Genomic DNA, 13,884 nt, shown 5'->3' with positions numbered 1-13,884 from the left:
ATAAATTTCTTGGGGTATAAAAAGCTTTGCTAAATAAGAAGCCAAAAAAGCACAAGAAACAAGTACATAAATGTGACTACATGAAAAAGCAAAACATCTGTATAACCAAAAAAAACAAACAAACCAGGTATAAAATTAACATAAGCACATGGGATATTTCTAAAATGATAGAAAGAAAGTGGGAACAACAGTTTCCACAAAAGTTGGGAATTGGGGGAAGGATTAGGGATAGTAGACTTTTCATTATATAAATGCCTTTTAGTAAACTATTTTTTACTTTTTGCCTACTTTTAAAGTGAAACAAAAATAAGTGTGTATTCCCTATTTTTATAACAAAAAAGACAACATAGTGGAAGAAAATATTTACCCCGAATAGAATAGGAAAATAATAAATATCCAGAATATATCAAGAACTCTAACAATGACAAAAACATAAAGAAAAATGAGCAAAGGATAGTAACACAAAATTATCTTTGAGGTGGCTAAAAATGTGTAAAAATATTAGCTTTCTCTAGTTATTAGTGGTATTCACATTTAAATTAAATTGAAAACAAGTTGTCATTTTTCACCAAGCATGCTTACAAAGATTATAAAGTTGGATAATATTCAGCACTGGTAAGAGTGGTGGGAAATATGTAATCTTACAAAGTGTGGTTGTAAAGTGGTCTGGCCATTTTTGGAAGACAGTTTCTCAGGAGCTATTAAAATTTTAAATGTTCATCCCTCATACCCCAGCAATTAATTTTCTCTGGAGCTACCTTAGAGAATAATCACACATGGCACTAATCACATCTTTGCCTGATTTTAGTTGGAGCTAATTTGAGACATTCTGTCCATTTTCAATTCAGCCACTTTTAATGCCCTGAGATCAGAATGATAAAGTTGCTGTTCCCATAAGCTGACTTAAAAACTAGGTTAGGAACAGCAAAATTTTAACAATGGCCGTTAACAAAAATAATCACCTTCCATTTTTAATTATCATTTTAGATGAAAACACGTCATAGTGGAGCATTATTTTGTAAAAGTAGAGTTTAAACATTTTTTTCCTTTTTCTTTTTTTAGAATTTAAACCAGAATCCAAGGACTCTTTTGCCCAAATTTTATGGACTGTATTGCATGCAATCAGGGGGCATTAACATCAGGATTGTGGTGATGAACAATGTCTTACCACGCTCCATGAGAATGCACTTTACTTATGACTTGAAAGGCTCAACCTATAAGCGAAGAGCATCCCGAAAAGAGAGAGAGAAATCCAACCCCACGTTTAAGGACTTAGATTTCCTGCAAGACATGCACGAAGGATTGTATTTTGATACGGAAACATACAATGCGCTCATGAAGACGCTTCAGAGAGACTGCCGGGTAAGGAAATGTCATGGCTGTGAATGCCTTTGAAAAGTCATCTGTGGTAAGGTACCTTTGTAAGAATGTCCAAAAACTGTCACATGAAATCCCATCATTACCAGTCCTGGTGCTGATCCACGCCTCCCTGTTGTTGAAGGAACTGGTGGATGGTAAGGTAATTGTCTGGAGTCTGTTGGTTTTATTCATAAGCTAAGTCAGCTTTCTTTGATCAAATGAAACAAGAATTTTTTTGTTTTCTTTTCATCCTTCCCTGTGGGAAGGGTGGTTAAAGTGGAGGGAAAAGAGGTTTAGGTTTAACACAGTGATTAGCGAGAAAAGCCATATACGAGACTTGGATGAAGTAAGATTCCAACAGGGGAGAGAAGCTTAGAGAAAATGCACTTGGTGGGATTGATAAGTGGATCCCTGGAAATCCATTGTATGTGCAGAACCATGAGGTGGGCCCATTTGCTGAAATTGCTCTATGTGATCTGAATAAGGGGCCCCCGATCAGGAATGAGGCTTGACAGAGCAAAGACCATTCCATGCAAAGTAGCCAGAGCGATTGTCAAAAGGAGGAGGAGTTCCCCCAGCCAGCAATGCATGAGAAAATAAGAAAAAAAAAAAGTAAAACCAAAGTCCAGGATACATTTTTCTGACATGGTAAATTTACAGAAAGTAGGTAAAAGCCCTTTTGGAGAAATAGATGAAAATGCAACTCTGCTAGGTTCTGAAGGATGATGATCATTTGATTAACAGATTCTCAGGAATGTTGTTTCCTGGCCCAGATGAACGTAGGAGAACCATTCAGGTTCTCTGCTGAGCTGGGCATGTTGGAGATGGGCTGAAGGCGTGCTGGTGCGGGGTTGAGTCCAGGCCTGACCAGGGCTTTCTGGAGAAGAGAATAGGACTCATGGGGCCTGATCACTGGGAAATATGGGGTGTGCCTTGGCTTCCTGGGCCTTCTGTGGACTTGGTCAGATGGTGCACCTTGTTACAGGGGAGGAAGGGTCCCTTCTCTGCCAGACTCGAGCTCACCTGAAGGTGAAGAAGGCAGTCCAACCACCCTGTGTAATGTATAAAATGGGGACTCCTCAATGAGAAACACAGCCCCACTGTTGCTGGGTTTTTTCTTTCTGTGTGTTAAAACATCTGTGATAACGCATAAAGATGTGTCCTTGGAATTGTTTGTTTCATCGGTAGAGGATTTACTCCACAGCTCCTGTCCTTTAGATGCCAGTCATTGATGCTTCGAGTTTACCAAGCTAGCCTAAGATATTTTCCTTTTTTTTTAAATTGAAGTATAGTTAACTTACAATGTTGTGTTAGTTTCAAACGTATGGCCAAGTGATTCAGTTATACATATATGTATATATATATTCCTTTTCAGATTCTTTTCCATTATAGGTTATTAGAAGTTATTGAGTATAGTTCCCTGTCCTATATAGTAGGTCCTTGTTGTTTACCTGTTTTATATATAATAGTGTGTATATGTTAATCCCAAACTCCTAGTTTATCCCTCCCCCGCTTTCCCCTTTGGTGACCATAAGTTCGTTTTCTGTCTGTCAGTCTATTTCTGTTTTGTAAATAAGTTCATTTGTATCATTTTTTTAGATTCCACATATAAGTGATACCTTATGATATTTGTCTTTCTCTCTTTGACTTACTTCACTTAATAGCCTAAGATTTTTTTAATACATTATTTCTTTTAATTATCTCAGCCACCATTTGACATCAGTACCATTCATACTCCAATTTTAATTGGTGAATAATTAGGTTCTTAAGAAGGTTAACAAACCTGTCCAGCATCACCTAGCAAGTCAGTGGCAGAGCCCACACCTGTTTGAGGACAAAGCATGTGCTCTTAACAATTGAAATTTAAAGATTCAATGTAAGGATTTTTTTTAAACTATCTTTTCAGAAGTCATAGGAAGAACAGTGGGAACCAAGCAAACAAAAAAATATCCAGCTGATCTATTCAGATATCTGGGTGCATATGAGTGATTCTTGTTTTTCTTTAAAAAAGAAAAAATAAAACATACACACATTTTAGGAGAAACCTTTTCCTGTGCTTTTCAACCCTGACAGGATGTGGGTGAAAAGTGACTCTCAGTTCCCCAGAGTTTCAAACAGTTTTAGATTTGCTTTCTCTTTGTGTGTGTGTGCATTTCTTGCCTCTTGAATATGGAAAGCCTTTTTTCTGCTGTTTTCTAAAGCCACAGGCTCCTTTGCCAGAAAAAAAAGGAAAGGTCAAATGTAAAAAGCCATTGCACAGGATTTGTCTGTTTATTAGCATTCCCTAAGCCCAATCCTGATAGAACAAGGTCAAACATGACTCTTCGTCAGGAATGAGACCCTGGGGATTTGCCTTTTTATTTTTTATTTTTTGAGGATTTGTTGTGCTAAGGCACATAAAGGTCAATGTGGAGGTATCCTAAGCCTAACTCCCTCTCTTTCATTGCGTTTGAACTTGTCAAAGACACAGATCATGAAGCTTCCTTAAATGGCGCACATTGGCCTTCAGAAAGGCTTTTCTTGGGGTGGAGTTGGAGCATGGGAATGGCATGCTGCGGGGGAACCTGCGTCCCTTCTGTGATCTGCCTTGACTATGACCAAGGCCTCTGTGATCTGGAGTCAGCAGCTGATTCTCAGATCAGAGCTACCTGGAGGAAGGCACTTTTCTGGAATGGTAGGTCTTAATATTTAATAGTCACGGGCCTCTTTGTAAAACTGATGAAAGCTGTGAACTGTCTCCCCAGAAAAATGCCCACTCGCACTCCAGTTCATGAATCCCTTGCAGCCCCTCGTCTCTCTACCCGCTCCCTACCCCGGGCTAACGACCCCCATCCTAGAGCCGAGCAGACTCAACTCTCTTTCTTCAGGTCATCCTCTGAAGGGCTGGAATAGGATGTGTGGTTGACATTGCCCACGGCATCTCTTACCCTGACAGTTCCCTCACTTTGCAGGTTCCCCTCACTTTAGCACCAGATGAGGTGCTGTGGAGATCCAGGGAGGATGTAAGGTCACCCTGGGGCTGGCACCGGCCCCAAACGATCGGGAATCTCTGCTGTTAACAATCCTCTGAGTGAGGCAGTGCTACTCAGGCTCTAGAAACAAGTCAGGCAGGGGACTGGATTACTGTGTCAGCAGCCCAGCCAAAGAAAGGTGAGCTACACCCATATTAGGATGCATCCTTTTACTCACTTATCAGACATGTATCGCAGGCCTCCTGTGTGCCAACATGAGGGGAATGACCTCTATTTTTATTTTTATTTTTTTGAAATTTTTTTTTGAAGCATCAACAAATGTGATTTATTAATATATGATAAACATATTCTCAGCAAGAAATTTCAATCAATTCTGGCGTCAATTCATCATCTCAGCGGTAGCAAGATCTTTAAGACAGAAATAGGGTTAGGATGGATGGAGGGAGGGAGAAATGAGGGAAGGTCAGGTGTCTGGATGCCTGGACATTAGATCTTCCATTGATAAGCTGTATGATATTTGACCAGTCATAACCTCTCTAAACCACAATTTTTCCTTAATATATAAGCTCAACTTATGTCCCAGGAGCATTGTGATGATTCAATTAGATGGTGTAGGTGACATTATTTTATAAATGATAAAGCCAATATAATATAAATTTTTATATTTATAAATATTTATTATTATAAATTATAATTCTGTATTATCTTATAATTATTATTTATATTTATAAATAATATGAATTTTTGAATTTTATTTTATTTATTTTTTATACAGCAGGTTCTATTTTTAATCAATTGCCATTCAGAATATTAAGTGAAATGATAATATTCTAAAGCATTTTAGGGATCAGTGTAGGTAACATCATAGCTTGGTTCTGAAGAAGGAGAAGAGTTCTCCAGGTAGGCAAAGAAGTAGAAGCATATTTCTAGGAAGAGAAAATAATATAAGCTAAGCATGAAATGACATAACATGTTCCAAGAACTAGAGTTGTTTGGTGTTGCAACAGTTAATAGTAAAGGAACATGTGAGGTAGGAGAGAAATGCAGTCAGGAGCCAAATAATGTCAAAAGACCCTTTCTGCTGGTGCCAGGTCCTCTTAAGGGCTTAGAGGTGGTAAAGCCAGGAATCCCAGACCTTTGGACCTCAGCTTTTCTGTTGTTCCCAGACAGAAACGATAAGCCTCCTCACCTCTTGCTGCCGACTTCTTGCTTCCTGCCCCTACCTCTTTCATATTTCGGCGTGACGTCTCAGACCCCAGGACTCCACTTCCCTTGCGTGACTGCTGGCCGGAAGATACCTGCCTGACTCATTGACCCAGCCTGACCTGCATGCATTGTGCCCTGCTCCCCACAGCCTACTTCCCTGACTCCCCATCAGAGCTGCTGCTTCTGGACTCTGCATCCAAAACAGCCTGAACCGCCTCAACCCACAATGAGCCCTCTTGACAAATGCCATCTTCCCCTGCGCCCTTTGAGCAGCCCCCGAATCCTTTTCCCCAGCTTCCCCAGCCCAGCCTCGGGCCCTTGCCTGTAAGCCTGTCCCCCTGTGCTGGTCCATCCCTACCAACTCCTCCACGTGGCACACTGGCCACTTGGAACTCTTCTAGGGAACGGAATGCACTTTATCCTTCAAGCCTGCCAAGGCCACTTGCCCACAGGATTCAGACAAAGGGCTCTTTCCAAAAGCAGGGATCCAGATCTTGGGTTCTCCCTGGCTCCCACATTGCTGTTCCCTGTAGGCTATGTCTGGGGAAAATGGACATGTGAATTACTGGGTTCCCTTTCTGGAAGCATTTCCTCTTCTTTGGCCTCACCCTCTGCCTGCTGTGACAGCCATCTACACCCATAAGAGCACTTGGCCCAGGGTAAGAGTTATGTCAGCAGAAAGTACCGCCAGGACATCACAGGTCACTTGCCATCAAAAACAGGAAGTAGGATTTATTCAAACCATCCCCTATGGTCCCCACGTGACAAGCTGAGAGACACATCCTATGTGAAAACTGGTCTTCCCAGGTGCTCCATTGTCTTCCCACAGCCTGTTCCTCTGCCTGTCTTCCCTGGCCTGGGGAATATGACCAGCATGAAGCCAGTTGCCCACATCAGTACCCTGAAGCTACCCTTTCCATCCTTCTTTCTTGTTCTCTTTCCCCACACTCAGTACATCACCATGTCCTATCCAGTCTGTCTCCTAAATAACTCTTGGATCTGCCCCCTCCTCTCCAGATGCACAGCCACGGCCCTCATTGAGACCCTTCCTCACCTGGAGTTTTACAGTAGCCTCTTTACTAGTTTTCACTATCACTGCCTTTCAGCATATCCCTAATGCTGCTGCCAAAGTGATCCTCAGATCAGAAGACCACCAGGTCCTGAAGATCCTCTAGCGGAGGTCCTCTACTGCTTTTGGGCCAGAGCCATACTTACTTCCTAGCTTGGAACATTCAGGTCCTTCCTGATCTGTTCCTTGCCTCTTCTCCAGATGCTCCTTCAGCTTCCTTCTTCAGCCTTCTATCTCCCCTCTCCCCAGAGCATCTTTACTCTCCAGCCATTCTGATCTACTGGACATGTTCTCTAAAGGTTTTGGTCTTTTAATACATGTCTCACTCCGCTGGACCATTCTTCCCCTCTCTCCTTTACCTGTCCCCCTCCTACTCATCTCTTCCGTGAAGACCGCCATGCTGTGGCTCCCCAAGCCTCCAGAGCTAACCTCTTTTGTGGGATTTAACACACTATTTTATTTATTCACATGTAGATCCTTGAGCATAAGGATCAAACCTTAAAGTCTTTGTTATCTTCATTGCCTGGTGCTTAGTCAGTACTCAGTAACTGTTCATTGAAACACATATTCGAGGGACTTCCCTGGTGGTGCAGTGGTTAAAATCCACCTGTCAATGCAGGAGACACAGGTTCCATCCCTGCTCCGGGACAACCCCACATGCCGCAGAGCAGCTAAGCCCGTGTGCCACAACTACTGAGCCTGCGCCCGCGAGCCACAACTACTGAGCCCGTGTGCCACAACTACTGAAGCCCGCATGCCTAGAGCCCGTGCTCCACAACAAGAGAAACCACCGTGATGAGAAGCCCGTGCACCGCAATGAAGAGTAGCCCCCGCTCGCCACAACTAGAGAAAGCCCGCGTGCAGCAATGAAGACCAAATGCAGCCAAAAATAAATAAATAAGATAAATAAATTTTAAAAAGAAAAGAAAAAAAAGAAATACATATTCGAGCAAGGGAAAAACTATCTGATGATAGAGGGAGACAGGTTTAGTCAGACCTCCAAAAAAAATCTATCTTTGGTGACTTTTGTATATCTAGCTGTTTTTTAAGTTCTGCCTATTTTGGAAGAAGTATCCAGTTTCACTGCAATGCCTGCCACATATAGCATTGAGAATTTAATAAAGCAGATGATCTCCCTTTTGAATCACTTGGGATTTTTTTTAAAAACTGTACTGATTGTCCCCATGTTAAAAGTCATTTGTGTAACAAAAGTATTTTTATCTTTCAATTATTTTCCCATAGAAACAGTATTGTAAATAGTCATTAGACTTTATTTTATTTAATACTGATCCTTGTCTCCTTTAGGTGTATATCCAGTCTCCCAAGCTAGACTGTAAATGTCTCAAAGGCCAAAGGTCATTCCTTATACCTCTCTGCAGCTGCGTACCTGGCTTATTGTGTACACTCAGTACATATTACAAGATTATGAAATTAAAGTTGACTTGAAATTTATGTATTAATTTTGGAAGAACAATTGGGAACTATTTTGTGTGCATTTTAAATTTACTATAATTATTTCTTCTCTGACATAACTTATTTATGAAAAATCTAAAATGTCTTGTATCATTTAATTAATTTGATAAATTATTACATCCTACAATATTTATTGATAATTCTGGGAACATGACATTGATAAAGTATATTAGTGAGAACTTGTGTTTGCAGTTCAAATAGTTCTTATCCCTTCATGTGGGAGTCATATCAGACAGTCTTGATAATTAATGACCTAAATGACTTATTTTCATTTATTATATTTTGTTGAGCAGCAAATTTATTAATTTTTATATGGTGTGGAACCAATTTTCCTTTTTCACACAAATGTCTGACATCATAAATATTAATATTAATGAAATATTAATGAAACTGGTCTTAAGAATACTGAGACTTTTTGATGTGCAAACTGGGATTTCATCCTAACTATGTATGGCAAGCTCTAAATTTGTAGATCAGACTCTTCTCAGCTATAGGCATGTTTGTGTGGGTTACTATGTAGGCTATTTTCTATAATACTTAATTTAGCATAATGTTAGTGCTTACCCCATAGCTATAAATTTCTTTAGCATTACTTTTTTTGCATTTAGTTTAGACAGGTTCTTTTCTTTTTTCATATGTATTGGTTGCCTTCCAGTTACCTTTAAGGAGGAAAAAATGTTTCAGACCTAATAGAAAAAAGATGTACATCTCTTACTGATGACAACACTTACATTTAAGCTATTTCCTTTATCAGTAAGGAATTGGAGTTTGTTTTTAGACTTCAGCTAAAACATGGGAAGGGGACAAGGATATCATTGACTCCACATCTCTGTTCCAGACCTTGAAAGATTACTTCCCAAAATAGATACAGATAAATGCACTGTTCTGCAAATTATATCTTTAAAACACTATAATCCCATGATATATTTTATTTGCTCCATTGTTTTTTTTTGTTGTTGTTGTTGTTTTTAAATGAAAGCTTCTTTATTTATGTATTTATTATTTTTGGCTGTGTTGGGTCTTCGTTTCTGTGCGAGGGCTTTCTCTAGTTGCGGCGAGCGGGGCCACTCTTCATCGCGGTGCGCGGGCCTCTCACTTTCGGGGCCTCTCTTGTTGTGGAGCACAAGCTCCAGACACGCAGGCTCAGTAGTTGTGGCGCAGGGGCTTAGTTGCTCCGCGGCACGTGGGATCTTCCCAGACCAGGGCTCGAACCCGTGTCGCCTGCATTGGCAGGCAGATTCTCAACCACTGTGCCACCAGGGAAGCCCCTGCTCCATTGTTTTAAGTTATGTGTTTTGCTATCTCTTATTAGTTATTTTGATAACATTGTAATACCAACATAAAGCAAAGATAAAGTTGGTGAAAAAAAATAAGTAAATAAAACCAACTTACGGAGTCCAAGATTGTTTGAGATAGGAAGAATCATAGGACTTCCCTGGTGGCGCAGTTGTTAAGAATCTGCCTGCCAATGCAGGGGACACGGGTTCGAGCCCTGGTCGGGGAAGATCCCACATGCTGCGGAGCAACTAAGCCCGTGAGCCACAGCTACTGAGCCCGCATGCCACAACTACTGAAGCCCACGTACGTGGGGCCAGTGCTCCGCAACAAGGGAAGCCACCGCAATGAGAAGACTGCACACCACAACGAAGAGAAGCCCCTGCTCGCCTCAACTAGAGAAAGCCCACGCGCAGCAGCGAAGACACAGTGCAGCCAAAAATAAAATATAAATTAATTAATTAATTTTAAAAATTGTTTTAAAGGGCAATGAGTTTAAAAAAAAAAAAAAAGAATCATGAGGTTTCTGAGAAACAGTGGAACAATGCCTTCGGTGCTCGTGTCTGAGAGGAAATGATCTTGGACACAGATGTCTGTGTCTAGCCAAGGCAGATTTCCCTGTGAGACTGGAAATGAAGGCGTCACATATGCAAGGACTTTAAAAAACTTCCTACCTCTAAATCTTCTTTTATAAAAAAAAAATTATTTTGAAATAATTGTAGATTCACATGCAGTTGGAAGAAAAAAAAATACAGAGAGATCTCATATACTCTTCACCTAGTTTTCCCAGCAGTAATATCTTATAGGACCTTAGTACAATATTACAACTAGGAAATTGACATGGGTACAATGCAGGGATCTTTTTCAGATTTCACCAGTTTTACATGCACTCATTTGTATGTGTGCGTGGGTATGTATATATATCATTTATGCACATGTGTGTTTATGTAACCACCACAGTCAAATATAGAACAGTTCTTCCACAAAGATCCCTCCTGCTCCCCTTTTATATGTGGCCACAGACACCTCCCTCCCATCCCACCCCTCCGCAGTCCCTTGCAACCACCAATCTGTTTTCCGTCTCTATAATTTTGTCATTTCAGGAATCATATGGTGTGTAACCTCTGAGATTGGCTTTTTTCACTCAGCATAATACCCTTGTGATCCATCCAAGTTATTTTGTGTATTGGTAGTTTACCCTTTTTATTGCTGAGTTATGTTTCATGGTATGGATATACCACAGTTTAAGCATTCACCCATTGAATAACATGTGGGTTTTCTGTAGTTTTTGACTGTTATAAATGAAGCTGCTATGAATATTTTCATAAGGGTTTCTGCATAAGCACAAGTTTTCATTTCTCTGGTATAAATGCCCAAGTGCAGCTCTGTGTTGTATGGTAAGCACATCTTTAGTCTTGGAAGAAACTGCTAAACTCTTTTCCAGAGTGGCTGTACCATTTTGCATTCCCATCAGCAATATATGAGTGATCTAGTTGCTTTTCCTCCCCACCAGTATTTGCTGTCATCACTATATCTATCTATCTATCTATCTATCTATCTATCTATCTATCTATCTATATACACACACACACACATATGTATGTATGTATGTATGTATATATATATATATGTTTGTGGGTTTTTTGGGCTGCATCGGGTCTTTGTTGCTGCATGCAGGCTTTCTCTAGTTGTGGCGAGCAGGGGCTACTCTTCGTTGTGGCGTGCGGGCTCAGTAGTTGTGGCTTGCGGGCTCAAGAGCGCAGGCTTCGTAGTTGTGGCACATGGGCTTAGTTGCTCTGCGGCATGTGGGATATTCCCAGACCAGGGTTCGAACCCGCGTCCCCTGCATTGGCAGGCAGATTCTTAACCACTGCACCACCAGGGAAGTCCCATGTCATCACTATACTTTTTATGTTAGCCATTCTGATAGGTATATATTTAAGTCTGTTGTTAAGAAAATTGCTTAAGTATATACTTCACCAAAGTAAAAGATAAATCCAAAAAAGAAGTAGTTTGGGGATAAAGAGTGGTGAAAATGAAATAAAAGAGCTTACAATTAAGTCTAATGGCTGATCATATGTCTGTGGGTCTTAATGCAATTGGTAGGGATTCCTGAGAAAGAGACACCTGAGGTGTCTCAAGACTTTAGCACTAATAATAAGCATTTCTATGAGACTTTAAAAGCTCATAGCACTTGATCTAACTCTATTCTATAGCCATTGGTATTTCTATATTGTATTGTAATTATGTGGGTACACGTTTTATGTTTGCCTACTAAAATCTGCTCTCTAGGAGAACAGGAATTGTGTGATTTCATTTTCCTACCCTTCAAATCACTTAACAGAATAGCAGTTGTCTCAGTGTTAGTCTTTTGATGAAGCCTAAGCGATAACAACATTTTTTTTTAATGTTTATTTATTTGGCTACGTCGGGTCTTAGTTGCAGCACGAGGGATCTTTTGTTGCGGCACGAGGGATCTTTTGTTGCGGCGTGCGGCCTTGTCTCTAGTTGTGGCGCATGGGCTTAGTTGCCCCGTGGTATGTGGGATCTTAGTTCCCCGACCAGGGATCGAACCCGCATCTCCTGCATTGGAAGGCGGATTCATAACCACTGGACCACCAGGGAAGTCCCAACAACAACATTTTTGAAATTATAAATCTTACCTAATCAATAAACGTAATAAGAGCAAGCTTTGTTAATAGCATACCCATGGTTTGATACGAAATAGAACCAGAGTTAATCATCATACCAGTGTTGTGCATTGGAGGATAATTGTTTGAAGTACATTTGTATTGCTCATCTGGCTGGCGTCTGTTAATGACCAGTGAATTAGTCAATCGCAACTGTGTTGACCGCTCAGTCCACTCAGTTATTTATTTAGGTGGTGACTGGTGTCCTCACTTAAGACTATCTGAACGACACAGCTGTTCATCAGTCCTGGAAAGGGGCTGATGTTTGTCCAGCTTTGGCACTTGCTGCTCTTCATCTCTCATGCAGGTGGGTGATGGGAAGGAGCTCCAACCACAGTAACAGAAGGGACAACATGGTCAATACCAGAGAATTTCAGGGTAGCTGCCAAAATCCAAATACTCTTCTGTGTTGTTGTTCATGCCTGACTTTCTACTCAGCAAGAGATACCTCAATTTAAGCCAGACAAGTAATTCTCAGTATTTCAAAACAGCTATTCCAGTTTGGGGTAGAGGGAGCATTCTACCTTAGATATAACCTGTAGATACCAAAGTAACTTAACATTTAAAACACATCATACACGATATATAGTCATGAAATACATATGCACAATATAGTACCCAATACATGATTTTGTGGATGGTAAGGACTCATTTCCAAGGCCCAGTTCATCCATAGGTTGTTTCCATTAACATTTGCTCTGAGCCAGGCGGTGCTTGACATTTCAGATAGATTGTCTCATTTATCCTCACAACAGCCCTGCAGAGTGAGTGCCATGATTCCATTTTGCCAGATGAAGTGGGGACCCAGGAGAGGTTCAGCTTCCCCAGGTCTGCAGAGCTTATAGTGCTGGAGCCAGGATTTCCACCCAGGTCTCTTTGGTTCCAAAACCTAGGTTCTTTCATCTGTGCACTCTCCTTAAGGGGTTTGTAGGTGTAATGGAGGAAAGTCTGTGGAAATGAAAGTGTTAAGTAATAACTTGGATGGACGCAGACAGGGTGGGATGGAAGTGCCCGATGACTGGTTTTCTAGCTCTGACACAGAGCTGGTGAGAAGGTGCTGTAGGGGTTAAGAAAGGGCTCCATCAAAGTAAAGAACTTGGTTTGGACAAGGCAAAGAGTTAATGAAGTCTCACAACCTACTTCAAGGAAGGAGGGAGAGAGGAAAATCGTGCCAAGTGACTGAGGAACACAAAGTAAAATTAGTAATCCAAACATTTAGTTTTGAAAGTTTAATGAAAAGCATAATCAAGCCCATTGACACTTGCCAACTGTTACCAACATGTGTGCACATGAAATCCTATTAACATAAAAGCAAAACTTCTTTCTGAGAAATGTGATGGTTACAGTGGAGTTGATTTTTTTTCCAATCTGGTGGAGAGGGATACTGGGGACGCGATGTGGGCCGTTGAAGCCTGTGTGAGCAGCTTTTGAGAATTCTCATTAACTCCAGAAATTGAAGGATTATCGAGCCAGTAGTTGTTTTTTTAATGCTCACTTCAAGTCAAATGGAACAATATAAAAATTTCTACCAAAAAGAATGGAAATGGGAGACTGGAAAATATCTTCCTCAACTCCTTTAAAACTCCCTTATCTTTTCTTCTTATAAGAAATATTACCTAAAGATTAGAGAACTCACATATTTCCTAAGGTGTGGTGGTGGTGATGTGTCTAGCTAACTTTCATTTTAAGTAATTTGTCACATATAAATATAAATATACAATAATTCCAGTCAAAGGAAGCTAAAGTCTTTGGGCTTTATGAAATAAAAATAGTATGTGAGGGTTTCCTGCTTTTGTGTGAATAGAACCTACCTGTCTTTGATTTTGTAGATGACCCTAGG

The 13,884-nt window shown here is 40.6% G+C and overlaps 1 protein-coding gene across 6 annotated transcripts in view; it reads left to right on the top strand.

Annotated features, from left to right (window-relative positions):
• The window catches only part of PIP5K1B (phosphatidylinositol-4-phosphate 5-kinase type 1 beta), a 354,990-nt gene that overhangs the window by 220,550 nt on the left and 120,556 nt on the right, over positions 1-13,884 (top strand). For all 6 annotated transcript variants that reach the window (XM_068551827.1, XM_068551823.1, XM_068551825.1 and 3 more), the window contains one exon: positions 1,063-1,362. In XM_068551827.1, coding sequence (XP_068407928.1) covers positions 1,063-1,362 — 300 coding nt within the window. The remainder of the gene's footprint in view (positions 1-1,062; positions 1,363-13,884) is intronic.

The sequence above is a fragment of the Eschrichtius robustus genome, chromosome 10 (assembly GCF_028021215.1).
Source record: "Eschrichtius robustus isolate mEscRob2 chromosome 10, mEscRob2.pri, whole genome shotgun sequence".
NCBI lineage: Eukaryota > Metazoa > Chordata > Mammalia > Artiodactyla > Eschrichtiidae > Eschrichtius > Eschrichtius robustus.
Note: the sequence above shows the minus strand (reverse complement) of the source record. Positions and strands in the feature narration are given on the sequence as shown.